The 14,078-nt window shown below is 45.0% G+C and overlaps 1 protein-coding gene across 16 annotated transcripts in view; it reads right to left on the reverse strand.

The window, feature by feature from the left end:
* The window catches only part of PPIP5K2 (diphosphoinositol pentakisphosphate kinase 2), a 620,162-nt gene that overhangs the window by 215,317 nt on the left and 390,767 nt on the right, over positions 1-14,078 (reverse strand). For all 16 annotated transcript variants that reach the window (XR_003852104.1, XM_029572559.1, XM_029572550.1 and 13 more), the window contains one exon: positions 2,229-2,452. Coding sequence is in view for 15 of the 16 variants with exons in the window: in XM_029572559.1 (XP_029428419.1) it covers positions 2,229-2,452 (224 nt within the window). In the remaining variant the exon portion in view is untranslated. The remainder of the gene's footprint in view (positions 1-2,228; positions 2,453-14,078) is intronic.

Consider the following 14,078-nt stretch of genomic DNA (forward strand, 5'->3'; position numbering starts at 1 on the left):
CAAATGGACGCTCGCATACCTAGTGCGGAAACTTCAAAAATCCTTTTGAGAAAGACTTCCAATTTTCTATCCTGAGTGTCCTTCAGAGCCGTACCTCCCGTGACCGGTATGGTAGTGTGTTTGGTCACTGCTGATACTGCCGAGTCCACGGCAGGAACTTTGAGGATGTCCAGAAAATCCTGTGGGAGTGGATAGAGCTTCTCCATAGCTCTACTAACTCTGAGGGTGGCCTCAGGAGTATCCCACTCACGGGAAATGAGTTGAAGAAAAGAAGGATGGGTGGGAAAAGCCTTGGCCAAAGGTCTTAGACCAGCAAGGAGAGGGTCACCCTTCCTAATGTTTGGTTGTGGTCCAACCGGCTCTGGTGGAGGGTCGATGTCCATTTCCGTCAAAATATGAGGAATCAGGTCCTCTAATTCCTCCGAATGAAAAATGCGTAAGATCCTTGGATCATCTCCCTCCAGATGGGAAAGCAGAGAAGGATCATCTCCCGAAGGATCTGCCAAAGGATCCCCCCCTGGACACCAACCGGGACTGGAGGATCTTTGGAAGGTTGAGGTGGGTCAGCAGAGGGAGAAGTCCCTTGAGAGGGGGACTCCCCTAGACGGGCCAACTTCGGAGGAGGGGGAACAGGAATGTCCGAAGAAGCATCCCTAAAATGAAGAAAAGCTTTGTGCATTAAAACAATAAACTCCGGAGAAAAAGCAGAAAAACCTCCGGAAGGGGCCCCCGAGGCTTCACCCTCCCGGTGTCCAGAGTCTGCCGAGTTCCGCTGAGTCCTCGAAGGGGGTGGCGGAATAAGCGGGGAATCCTCCTCTGATAACCCCGCTTCAGAGTCAGACATTAAAATGGCCGCCGTTTCTGTGCTGATTGGGAGCGGGGCATGTCGTTTTCTCGAGTCGCGGTCAGAAGTTCTCTCGGCGTCCCCCTCAGTCGGGCATGTTTCCCCATCGGGGAGGCAGTCCGAACAACGCCCCTCCCTGGCGATTTTAACTCCCTGCCGGCCGCAGGCTACACAAGCCGCCGGACGCGGCATTGAAAAACGCTGAGGGGAGAGGGGGAGGGGCGAACAAGCGCGGCAAAAATTGCCTCGCGCTGAGGAAAACAGCAAAAAGTGAAGAAAAACTCCCCCCTGTCGACCCGAAGGGACTGCCGAGGAATCTCCTTCCCAGCAGCCGGCGGCCCCGGGGAATGAAAACTTCACGGGACCGCGGGTCAACTAGAGAGCGTTGTGGAGGGAGGAGGGGGAAGTGTGGGGAGAGGCTGGACCACCAGCATGCACCCTCGGACGAAATTCGAAGAGAAAACACGCTGAGGTAACCTGAAAACTTAATAAAAACAAAGAAAACACTTACCCCAGCCGAACACAAACGGGAGAGAAGAAAAGAAAGAGAAAAAGGCTTGTAAGCAAGCCCCGGTGAGGTAAAAAAACCGTCACACCACCCGTAAGTTTTGTGAAAGAAATTTTTTTTTTTTTTTTTTTTTAACTTTCCAAATAAAGAAATTAGAGACAAAATATATATCTTATTACTTGATCCCTTAAAAGAAAATTAGAGAAAAAAAGGTAATGTTGTGGGGAACTCAGGTTCCCCCACCCGCATCTGCTGGAGTCAGAAAGATACTGGGGATGATGACGTGGGTGGTGAGGTAATGTAGCACCTCCCCCCAGAAATCTGTTCTGACTCCATCTGCTGGACAGGGAACATAACCCATCGTCTGGAATGATCCTGGTATGTACAGGGAAAGAGTGGTTATTTTATTTATTTATTTTAATCTGTGGCCAGAGAGCTCACTAGGAGCACAACAAGAAATATGCTCTCATGTGCTTTCTCCCATTCAGCCCCTCACATCCTGAGTTAAAATGTGTTATCCTGTGCTGACTGCACATTTTAACTCTCCATGCAGTAGCATAGCATTAACTTACTGCACTGTTAAAAAAAACAAAACAAAAAAAAACCACACACCAAAAAACAGAACTTGAGCTGTGCATTAAAACTGCGTGCTGAAATTCATCGCACAGACTTATATCGCACAGGTTACTGCATTGGCCTGAGAGTGAGTTTAAAAGTAAAGTGAGAAATGATGAACTAGAGCAGAAGGTAAGGTAACAGGCAGGATGGTAAACAAGGAGATCTTACTGAAAAAGCCTAAGTAAAACAAGATACATCTGAAATGTTAAAAAACATTTCCTATTACCCTTAAATTCAAGTACCAAGGTTAATAATTACCTGAGGGATAACAATATCTGCCAATGCCTTGGAAAGCCTATATAGTTCCATTGTGTTTTCTAGTTTCAAGGACATATTGTGCTGGACATCATATTTTATACAGTCATAAATATCTGGAATTTTGCTGATGTCATATCTGCCATTTTTTGTTTTGAAGTCCTTTTCCAACTTGGACCACCTGCGCAGCATTAGCTCAAGAGTCTCGCTGTGGTAAAGCTGAATATCTAAACAGAGATATTAGAAACTTAGTTCTGTTGATTTAACAGGATGGAGGTAAGGGGACAAATGTCAGACCTTATAAAATGGTAATATTAAAATTGCTTACAAATGCAGAGCAGCAGCAGCAAAGATATGTAAATACGCCCATGGTTGCTGAGCTGCTGCTTCAGTCTATACAACTTTACTGCTACACCACAGCAGTACAAATTGTCACTCATGACCATGTTTTACATATCCCAAACCAATTTTTTATTCAAAACTTAAAAAGGAAAAGTTAAAAGTAATGCAACGTGCAATAAACAGGCAGCAAACATAACAGAACAAGATTGTCTTTTAGAGATTTTCAAAAACTTGCTTAACCATCCTTGTAATATCCTTTTAAATAAATAAATAAGCAATAGTGAGTAAAATATGAAAATCAAACTAGTAAAAACTATTTTGAGAAATGACTTAATACTTTAATTTTGGTTAACAAAAACAAAGAAAATCAAATATATAAAGGCAATTGTGCAATAAAAAGTATCACCTTCTACATTTATTTTTACTTGTTAATCTTGATTTCTGTGCATGCAAGTGATATAACACTTAACCAAAAACATTTAAATCTGTGAAAATATAGGGAGAAATGTTCAAACAGCCTGTGTATGTGCAAAATATGCTTGCTGGTACTTCTACCGCTTGCACCTAACTCAAAATCGGGGTAGTTTTCTTTTGAAAATTTGTTAGCGTGAAACACATTCTAAAAGTACCTATGTAGTTTGTATCTGCTGTTTGTATGGGAAGCCAAGAGGGTAAAATAATTTGCATACTTTTGAAAACACCATGCAAGTGCACTTTTTATATCCCCAACTAAAACGTACCTCTGGGAATACCTCTTTTTAACCTGGTCAAAAATACATAAGTTAGTGTGTGATTTTAGTAGGGCAGAGGTCCAAACAGGCCTATTTATCAGGTAATTGCCTGATGAAAACTGGAGACTTTTTAGCTGGGCTTTTTTTTTTTTTTTTTAATAGTCTACCAATAATAATCTCCACAGACCAGAGCTCTGCATCTTATGTCCTAAATGTAGGAGACTACTTAGAGACCTAGAACTTGCTTATGGTACAAAGCATCCAGAAGTTTCTGCCTCTGATTCTCATCCTTAATTCTGCATACCCATAACTCTATTCCATCAGTATTCATATTGCAAACAAAATGGCATCAAGAGGAATCCATCCCCAAAACAATGGCAGAGGTTTGCTCTAGATAACAGTCCTGATTATGTCACTCTGTTAACTGGTTCAGGAACCACTCATGGGGTCTGAAGGCTCAAACTCAATCTGTCCGCTAGCACATTCCCAATTCCAGCCAGGTACATGGCCCTGAGCACCATCCTCTTGTGCCAGGACCAAGGACCAGATCTGGACCGCTTCCTGACAGAGAAGGTATGATCCTGTGCCTCCCTGCTTGTTGACATGCCACATGGCTACTTGGTTGTTGGTCTGGATCAGGACAATTTTGTTGGAAAGCTGCTCTCTGAAAGCCCATAGCGCGTACTTGATAGCCTGAAGCTCTAGGAAGTTTATCTGACAAAAATGTTCCTGAGCGGACCATAGTCCTTGAGTGTCAAGCCCATCTAAATGAGCTCCCCACGCCAGGGTAGATACATTCATGGTTAGCACAATTTGAGTAAGGAGACTACAAAAGGAAATCCCTGATCAAGCTTGGAGAGTACCCTCCACTAGGACAGAGTCCCGGAGAGACGGGGTAACTCAGATGCAATCCCGGAGGCTCTGAATAGCTTGGTGCCACTGCAACCTCAGGGTCCACTGTGCTTTGTGCATGTGTAAGTGTGCCAAGGGAGTGACATGGAGGGTTGCAGACATGTGGCCCAATAGTCTCAACATGTGCCAAGCTGATACCTGCTGACTCTGTTGCACCTCTGTAGCAATGGTCGCCAGCGGACAGCTCTTTGGCACGGCAGAAAGGCCCTGACTTGAGCTGTGTCTAGCAGGGCTCCAATGAAGTCCAATTGAGGTTACAGACAGATGAAACTTTGGGTAGTTGAGAACAAACCCTAGTGATTCCAACACCCGGAAGGTCCCTGCCTGAGAGATGCTCTTGACCAGCCAATCGTCCAGATATGGGAAAACATGCACTTCCAGTTTGCAGAGGTGCACCGCCACCACAACCAAACATTTTGTGAAGACTTGTGGGACAGACGAAAGCCTGAACAGAAACACCCAGTACTGGAAGCGCTGTTCCCCACCACAAATCGGAGATAGTTCCTGTGACCGGGGAAGATCTCTATATGGGTGTATGCATCCTCTAGATCGAGGGAGCATAGTCAGTCCCCTTTTTGCAACAGGGGGATCAAGGTGCCCAGGGAAACCATCTTAAACTTTTCTTAGAAATTTGTTAAAGGCTCTCAGATCTAGGATGGGACGAAGTCCTCCTGTTTTCTTTGGAATCAGAAGTACCTGGAATAGAATCCCTGCCCTCTTTGCCCTGGTGGTCCGGGCTCAACCGCTTTGGCCATTAAGAGGGAGGATAGCTCCATTTGTAGCAATTCCTGATGCGCTACCAGCCCCCAAAACAGGCATGGAGGGCAATTTGGCAGGACACCCAATAGGTTTAATTGGTACCCCTGGTGGACGATGGTCACAACCCAATGGTCCAAGGTTACACTGGTCCACCAGTTCACAAAGAACCACAGCCTGCGCCCGACTGGAAGGTCTATTTTCCCAGGTACAGACAACTAGCTTATGCTCCCTACAGCCCAGTCAAAACCCCGTCCCTAGAGTTGACCGAGGAGCTGGCTGCGACTTGAGAACTCTATGCTGCCTGGAATGGCCGTGGGTGCTCTCATGGTGCAAACAGGATCGAAGCGGTGGAGGATAGTACTTTCTTTGGCAAAAGAAAGACTTCCTGGGCCCTTGCCTCAACGGCCTTCTGGATAAGGAGGAAGGGTCCAGAGTGCTGGTGGAGAGTTGTTGGAGGATTTCTTGATAGTCCTGGAGTTGGGCCACAGCATCCTTTACTCTATCTCCAAAGAGATTCTCTCCAGTGCATGGCATGTCAGCAAGTTATTCCTGTACCTCTGGTCTGAGATCAGAGGTCTGCAGTATTGCCAGTCTGCGGGCACAAATTCCCACTGCAGAGACCCTTGATGCCATTTTGTAAACATCGTAGATTGCAGAGTCTCCTATTTTCCACACTCCAAACCCTTGTGCACCAGCGACATGAGGGTGTCTTGATGCTGTTGGGGCAGCTGCTCAGCCACCTCCTGTACCTGCTTCCAAATGTTGAGTATTGGCTCATGTAGAGCTGGTAGGCAGCAATGTGGGCAATAAACATGGTGTCTTGGAACACCTTCCTCTCAATGTTCTATAGCAGAGGAGTAGGTCCGAGAGCACTTGGCTCTCTTGAGAGTGGACTCGACCTCCACCAATTGGTGGGGCAGCTGACTCCTATCGAATCTGGCAGCTTTTTGGAAGAGATAAACCCCATCCGCCTTCTTATTCACGGAAGTACTGTGAAGGGGTATTCCCAAATCCTCAGCAGAAACTCCATAAGGATCTCGTGTACCAGGACCACCATGATCTCATTTTGTGCTTGGCTGCTTCTTCTGTCAAAGGCTGGAATGAGATGGCCTCCACCATCACGCTGACAAACCCTGTGAAGGTCAAGTCTTCAGGCAGGGACTTCCTTCACTCCTCTAGAGGAAAAGGGTCTGGCAGGAGACCATCGACATCCTCAGAGGAGGATTCTGTCTGATCATCCCCCCCAGAGTTCGTAGGTACCCTCATCCTCACTGCATACTACAGGGGTTGGGGCCCTCGGTGCTCGACTGACATCCAGAGGTGCAGGCACCAATGAATCTGGATGGGGGTACTTCCGGCCTTTGTGTCTTCACCGGCGAAACCACTGTATTGGTAGGAGAAGGCCTTGGTGTCCCGCCGGACACCGGTACCATCCTGGGAACCTATGCCAGCTGGGTCAGTAAGGCACCGATGAGCACATTAAGCATTTCTAGAAGTGTTATGAACACAGGTGGCATCAGCTCCAATAACGTGGGATTGAAGAACTGCAGATACCCGCCCCACCACTAGGCTGGATTTGATGCTCCAGCTCCTCTTCAAACGTTAACAATGCCAACACAGACTAGGAGGAAGAAGGGGTGGCCAGATCTTCCTCGGACCCAAGAGGGGGATTGACGACTGGCACAAGGACTGGTGGAGACTGTCGCAGACTGAAGGCATCGAAGAGGTTTGGCATTCCTGACCATGGGTTCACTTTGGAGCATCACAACAAAAGACAGTGCTTCCCCGTGCCCAGGACTGATGCTTCTTGCTCTCCCCACAATGCTCAACCCGGTCTTTCCCTGGTGCTTAGGTCAAGGACGATGAACCCAATGTCCTCAGCCCGGAAGAGATCAACAATGGTCAGTCTACGGCACCCCTATCCACCGGCAACCTTAACGGAACTGATGGTCCTGCCTATGTCTATGGCATGGGTCCATCAGTGCTGCTCCAACGTCCTCTGGTTCCCAAAGCTCAGACTTCATCTATTTATTTAAGATCTTTTAATATACCGATACTCAAGACAAATGTCTTATCGTACTGGTTTACAATGAAACAAGGGGATAATCAGAGATATAAGAGAAAAGTTACATAAAACAGGGAGATAAATACAGGACAACTGAGAAAAGTAGAGTTATCTTAACAGATAGCTTAACATCGTGCTGCTATAGCATAAACAATAAGTAATTTGTAATTGTAACTTGGTGAACAATAGGCAATTAAAATCGACACTCGGCGGGAGACCTAATAGGGATTCGAAAATAAACAAAACTAATAATTCTTCATGGTGATTAAATCTGTCAGTCGACGCATGAACGGAGATAGAGTTGCAACTTAGGGGAGGGGAGGGGGGGAGGGCAGGGCGGGGGGTGAAGAGGGGAGAACGGGGAACTAACGGTGGTGGCTTGCATTATTACTTGTTAAGGAACAATAGAGCGGCCAGAGTTTAGGGAAGTTCTTAAAGGAACAGAATAGTTCTGACTGGAAATTATGTAAAAGGATTTAAGAGCAATCCCTTATTAGTGGGGTGGTCTGTCGGGGAAGGCTTGTTGGAAGAGCCAAGTTTTCAGTTTTATTCTGAATGTGAAATGACATTGTTCCTGGCGAATCTCTGGTGGTAGAGAGTTCCATTGAGAGGGTCCAGCCGTGGAAAAGGCGCATTTCCGAATAGAAGGGTGATGGAATGATTTAGTATGGGGAACGCGAAGAGATCCCTTATATGCCGTTCTGATTGGTCTCACAAAGGAGTGAAGGTTGAGTGGAATTTGGAGTTGAAGTGAGGATTGAAGGTAGATGGTTTTGTGGATAATGGTCATGGTCTTAAAGAGGATTCTAAAGTTGATGGGAAGCCAGTGTAAGGATTTGAGGATAGGGGTGCTATGGTCTCTTCACCTTGAGCTGGTTAAGATCCTAGCTGCGGCATTTTGGAGCATCTGTAATGGTCTTGTTGTGGAAGCAGGTAGGCCGAGGCGTAAAGCGTTGCAGTAGTCAATTTTTGAAAACAGTATGAAGAACTGAGCAGTAATCATGCTAGTGTAGTAATGGTCTGAGTTGTTTTAGAACATGTAGCTTATAGAAGCATTCTTTTGTGGTGGTGTTTATGAATTTTTTGAAGTTCAATCTGGTATCTAGAATGGCTCCTAGGTCTCTCACATGGTTCACTGATGGTATGTTAGGGTAACTGACTTGAGAAGCTGGACAACCTCTTTGACCCAAAGAGGTTGTCCAGCTTCTCAAGTCTAAGCCAACGTCCCTTTGGTGAAATCTGGGTGCACAAGTGGCAACCCTGGATGTCATGCGATGCCCCCACTCAGAGATGCAAACCTCATGAGGATCAGTGATCGACATGGTCCTCATTACTGTGTGCATCAGTGGAAGCCAGACGTGGCCATGATGGGTCAAAAATCAGGAAAAATACAGAACAATGGCAGTGGCGTCGACGGAAGAAGGGCACAGAGGCAACACCACCACGGGGGGGACGGGGGTATGGGGGGGGGGATGACTGACTGCGAAAGGAAACTTACCCGAACACCAAAAAATCTGGCTGGCGACAGTATGGGGAGGCACCAAGAGGGATCCATCAACTTACTTTGAAGAGAGATAGCGAAAAACTGCAAAAAAATACGTTTTCCATGAGGCAAAAAGCCAAACGTTTAGAGCTCAATCCAACCGCAATGCTGATAGATTCACGGAAAAAAGACTGAAGAGGGACCCCATGTGGACGCATGGTATAGGGCATGCTGAGCATGCTCAGTGTGCCTAGTTAAAGTTCTAGAAACTTTGACATAAGTTTTCCACATCAGGCTCCATCTGATGTCACCCATCTGTGAGGATCATCATCCTGCTTGTCCTCAGAGAAATTAAGATGTACCTAATTTCCTTTCCTTTACTTCTGCTACACCAGTGAAGAACATGTGGGTTTAGTTCCCACATCCAGCAGTTGGTGGCAGTGTTTTATTTTATTTTTTAAACATCACCCATATGTATCTCATACATGGAACCAGATACAGCCAGTGTATTACTGTCAAAGCTAAATTTAAATTATAGCAACTAGCAAACACAAAAATGTTACAACTGAAACCTAAATTTTGATCTAATCTCAAAAAAACACACAAATGTTATATCTCTATTTTCTTTGAGATAAATCATCAACTTACATTAAGAGAAGCACCAACTAAGAAACCTAGTCTTAAAAATCCTTGGAGGAATGATAAATTTCCTCAACCCATTTACCCATTTTATTAATTTTTTAAATTTTATTTTTTTTTACAATTTATAAAATTTAGTCAATCAGATCCTGCTCTCAGAGGTAGCTCAATTTGCACATCCCAGCATGGGCTTCTTGACAGATGTAGCAGAAGGAAAGAAAATGATCAGGTACATTAATTTCTTCTTCCTTGTCCTTCTGTTCCATCAGTCAAGAACATGTGGGATGTATCAAAGAGGGTGGATTGCAAACTTGCTCTTAAGATAGCAGTCTCAAAATTAGCATCCTGACTCATGAGAACATCCAACCTATAATGCTTGGAAAATGCACCTAGAGTTATCCATGTTGCCGCTTTACCCATATCAATCAAATTTACTGTGAGTATCTCCACCCACGATGAAGACTGTGCTCTAGTCGAATGGGCCATGATGCCTTCCGGCATTTGCTGCTCCTGTAGTAAATATGCTGACAATATGGCTTTCTTAATTCATCTTGAGATGGTCGTTTTTGAGGCAGTCTTTCCTTTACATGCGCCACTGAACAACAAACAATCTACTAGAATTATGAAATTCACTTCGCATCTTTAAATATTCTCTTAACCACAACTGTCCATCCAATAGTTGGAAGCAAAGAACAATGGCTATATCTGGTTCCATGCAAGTTACGGTGGTTACTACCCCAAACCAAATAAGCCTGATACTTCACTTTCAATGCATATCCAGCATAGCTCTCTGCTTCAACGGCAGGGGAGAAGAAAAACTGATACTTCACGCATATCCAGCATAGCTCCCTGCTTCAACGGCAGGGGAGAAGAAAAACTGATACTTCACGCATATCCAGCACAGCTCCCTGCTTCAGCGGCAGGGGAGAAGAAAAACTGATACTTCACGCATATCCAGCATAGCTCTCTGCTTCAACGGCAGGGGAGAAGAAAAACTGATACTTCACGCATATCAAGCATAGCTCCCTGCTTCAACGGCAGGGGAGAAGAAAAAAGGATTCGCACTCACAAAGCGAGTAGCTGGCTTGTTACGGCGGTTACTACTCCAAACCAAATAAGCCCGATACTTCACTTTCAATGCATATCCAGCATAGCTCCCTGCTTCAACGGCAGGGGAGAAGAAAAACTGATACTTCACGCATATCCAGCATAGCTCTCTGCTTCAACGGCAGGGGAGAAGAAAAAAGGATTCGCACTCACAAAGCGAGTAGCTGGCTTGTTACGGCGGTTACTATTCCAAACCAAATAAGCCTGATACTTCACTTTCAATGCATATCCAGCATAGCTCTCTGCTTCAATGGCAGGGGAGAAGAAAAACTGATACTTCACGCATATCCAGCATAGCTCTCTGCTTCAACGGCAGGGGAGAAGAAAAACTGATACTACACGCATATCCAGCATAGCTCCCTGCTTCAACGGCAGGGGAGAAGAAAAACAACCAATAAGGGCTGAATAACAGTCTGGGTAAAACAAATAAGCATGGGTGTAGCTTGCTTATTGCGGCGGTTACTTCCCCTACTACCCCTAACTAATCAAGCTTGATATTTCACTTGGATGCAGCTCCATCACTGCTCTCTACATTAATGGTGGGGGTGGAAGGGAAATAGAACCAAAGAGCTAAGAGAAACATAAGTATGAGAAAAACATGTGTGAAGCTTGCTGGGCAGACTGGATGGGCCATTTGGTCTTCTTCTGCCGTCATTTCTATGTTTCTATGTTTCTATAAAAAAAGAAAATCAACTCTGCCTCCAACTGCTGGATGAGAGTACTAAACACACATGTTCCTGACTGGTGGAACAGAAGGACAAGGAATGTACAAGTAAAGACACAAGGCACTGTAAAACTATAAATCACTCCGTAGGCAGTGGAAAAGGGGGGGTTCCACAGGGGCCATGGCTCCCCCAAAATCAGGCTGCCACCGGCAACCACCAGATTGGTGCTTAGATCATTGTCCTCCTGAATCTTCTCCCCAATCCTAGGTCTGAGGCAGACAAACAGGTTATCCTCCAGGTTCTGACCAGAGACTAATTTTTCACTGGCACTTTTTCTTTTCTGGAAGCCAGTCAGATGCCGCAGGAGCAGTCCCATAAACTTCTATCTGGCTCCTACTTACCAAGTATATCTGGAAGCTGAAAAGTGAAAGAGTGAGACCTTTGGCTAGAGTGCATTTGCTAGTCCTGCCTCCTTTCTCCTCAGACAGGCTCTGCTGGTTCAGTCCCCCCCCCCCAACCTCCACCCTGGATAATTTGATGTAATCACAGATTAGTTCTCTCTGCGAAAGGAGAACAAATCACAGCCAACCAAAATAAATAAATAAATAAAAGCAGAGGCTGCACTTTATTATCACCTTATAACAGACTGACAGAATCAGAAGAACAGGTGATGGCTATATTTTAATCAGTATCTTCTTGTTGCTGGGAGTCAGGGGAAGTTCTCTGCCCTGCTAGTCAGGCATTTGGATGAGCTGACTGGGCTAATCTCAGAGAAGGGCAGTGCAGTAGGCCACTCCAGAGCAAATGGAGACGGCGAGTGCCTGAAGGAGGAGGAAGTGTAAAGGTGACTGCTGCAGGCTTGGTAAGGGTTGACAATAAAGGCAGGAACTTTACATGACGATTCTGAGGCACCCTTAGCCAGCCAGTCCAGTGGAGGGGATAGTGAGTATGTGTAGATAGTGAGTAGAAGCATATAAAGTGTGCGTGTGTGTGTGGGTATGTGTGTGTTAGTTCCTCCTCTTCCCCCACCAATTTTAGATTCACCAGCTATGTGGATGGCAGTGTGCAACATGGTTTTAGCTACTTTTTATCCAATCTGGAGACTTTTACAAGGGACCTAGTAACTTTCTTCAAGTAGGAGTTGACAATACTGCATAGGTGTCAGCATATGGTGGGCCACCCAGCCCTAGCCTGTTAAAATCTGTCAGAGGTAGGCCATCCCTGCCCACAAGGCAGAAAGAAGACCCTAGCAGTTTTCTAGCATCAAGTATTTTATTGGTAGGTCTGGGAGAGAATAATTCTAATATATGATTTATGCAAGAATGTCATAAGAATGACTAACTGTAAACATACAGTAAGAAATTGGCAGTGGGAACAAAGCTCGGGGTGGAGCTTGGTTGGCCCCCCCCCCCCACACACACACACAACCAAAAAGGCATTCTGCTGCCCCTGAATCACTCACTACAACATTAATAAAATTAAAAATAGAAGTATTTAAATATACAAGTTCCAATAAAGTACACAAAAGTGTCAGTGAAATAAAAAGTCAAACCAGGATTAGCCAAAACTACTTTATAAAATGAAGGTAAAAGCAAGTTTGCTTACCGTAAACAGTGTTTTCGTAGATAGCAGGATGAATTAGCCATGCTGTCATGGGAACTGTCCATCAGGGCCCGGGAGGCGGAGCTTGTCAAGCAGAGGTCAGAGTTTTGTTTCCTCTGCGGCTGCGCGTGTGTTCCCGCGCAGGAAGTAACAGATTCTCCTCAGTCTGTAATTAAGCGTAGGCATATGGATATAAGAGAAATGGTCGACTAACAGGGAGGAGGGCGGGTCAGCATAGCTAATTCATCCTATCTACAGAAACACCGTTTACGGTAAGCAAACTTGCTTTTTCCCCGTTGATAGCCGGGCTGAATTAGCCATGATGTCATGGGAGTCCAAAGCTCCCTATCACGCTATTGTATTTGGGTCATTTTCATTTTTTTTTAGCGTGATTTTGGAAGTGGTAGTTGGCCCTTTGTTGCACTGCATAGTTGTATGTCCTCTTTGGTTCCTTTTTTTTCTTTACACTGAGAAGGATTGCAGTACAGCTTGACTGACTTTTGCATCAGTCATTGATTGTTGGTCTAAACAATAATGGGAAGTGAAGGTATGAAGAGATGACCACGTAGCTGCTTTACAGATGTCTATTGGAGAGACATGGCGAAGATGTGCTATGGATGTTTGAAATTGTCGGCTCAGTGTGCTGTGGTGATCAAAAAGGCAAACAGAATTTTAGGAATTATTAAGAAGGGAATGATAAAACAATGGATGTCATAGTGCCTCTGTATCGCTCCATGGTGAGACCGCATCTTGAATAGTTTGTGCAATTCTGGTCACCTCATCTCAGAAAAGAAATAGTTGCACTGGAAAAAGTGTAAAGAAGGGTGATCAAAATACATGGAATGGAATAGCTGCCATATGAGGAAGTTAGGGCTGTTCAGTTTGGAGAAAAGACGACTGAGGGGTGATATGATAGAGGTCTACAAAATCAGAAAAACCATATACTTTAGACGCAACTGCAAACAAGATGATCTCATAGCTGCCATTACCTCCGACATTAACACCCTTTACCTATCAGATGCAGACACGGCACTTGTGTCCTGGAACCACATTACCACTGACATTGCCAATAAAATCTGCCCATTACAAGTGCACAATATTAACACCTCTAACAAACACAAACAACCTTGGTATACCCCAGAGTTAAGAAGCATGAAACATACCCTGAGAAAGTTGGAAAGAAATTGGCGCAAAGATCCCTCGCCAACCCAATTGAACAGGTTTAAAACATACCTACACACTTACCGTACAGCAATTGATAAAACCAAAAGAGATTATTACTCACAACGAATCCATCACTTACAATTCAATTCAAGAGCCCTATTCCAGTTAGTAAGCCGCCTCACAAAACCCCTCTCCACACACACTATTGACATAGATGAGCAGTCCAAATGTGAACACCTAGCCTCTTTCTTTCACAAAAAAATAGATATCATGGCTCGATTCCCATCCTCACACTCACCCTCTGACCCCCTGCAATGCCTATCGACTGCCAGACTCTCCACATTTGAAACCACCTCTTCCCTTGAGATCACTGCCATCTTAAAA

This window comes from Rhinatrema bivittatum, chromosome 1 (assembly GCF_901001135.1).
Source record: "Rhinatrema bivittatum chromosome 1, aRhiBiv1.1, whole genome shotgun sequence".
In the NCBI taxonomy this organism is placed as follows: domain Eukaryota; kingdom Metazoa; phylum Chordata; class Amphibia; order Gymnophiona; family Rhinatrematidae; genus Rhinatrema; species Rhinatrema bivittatum.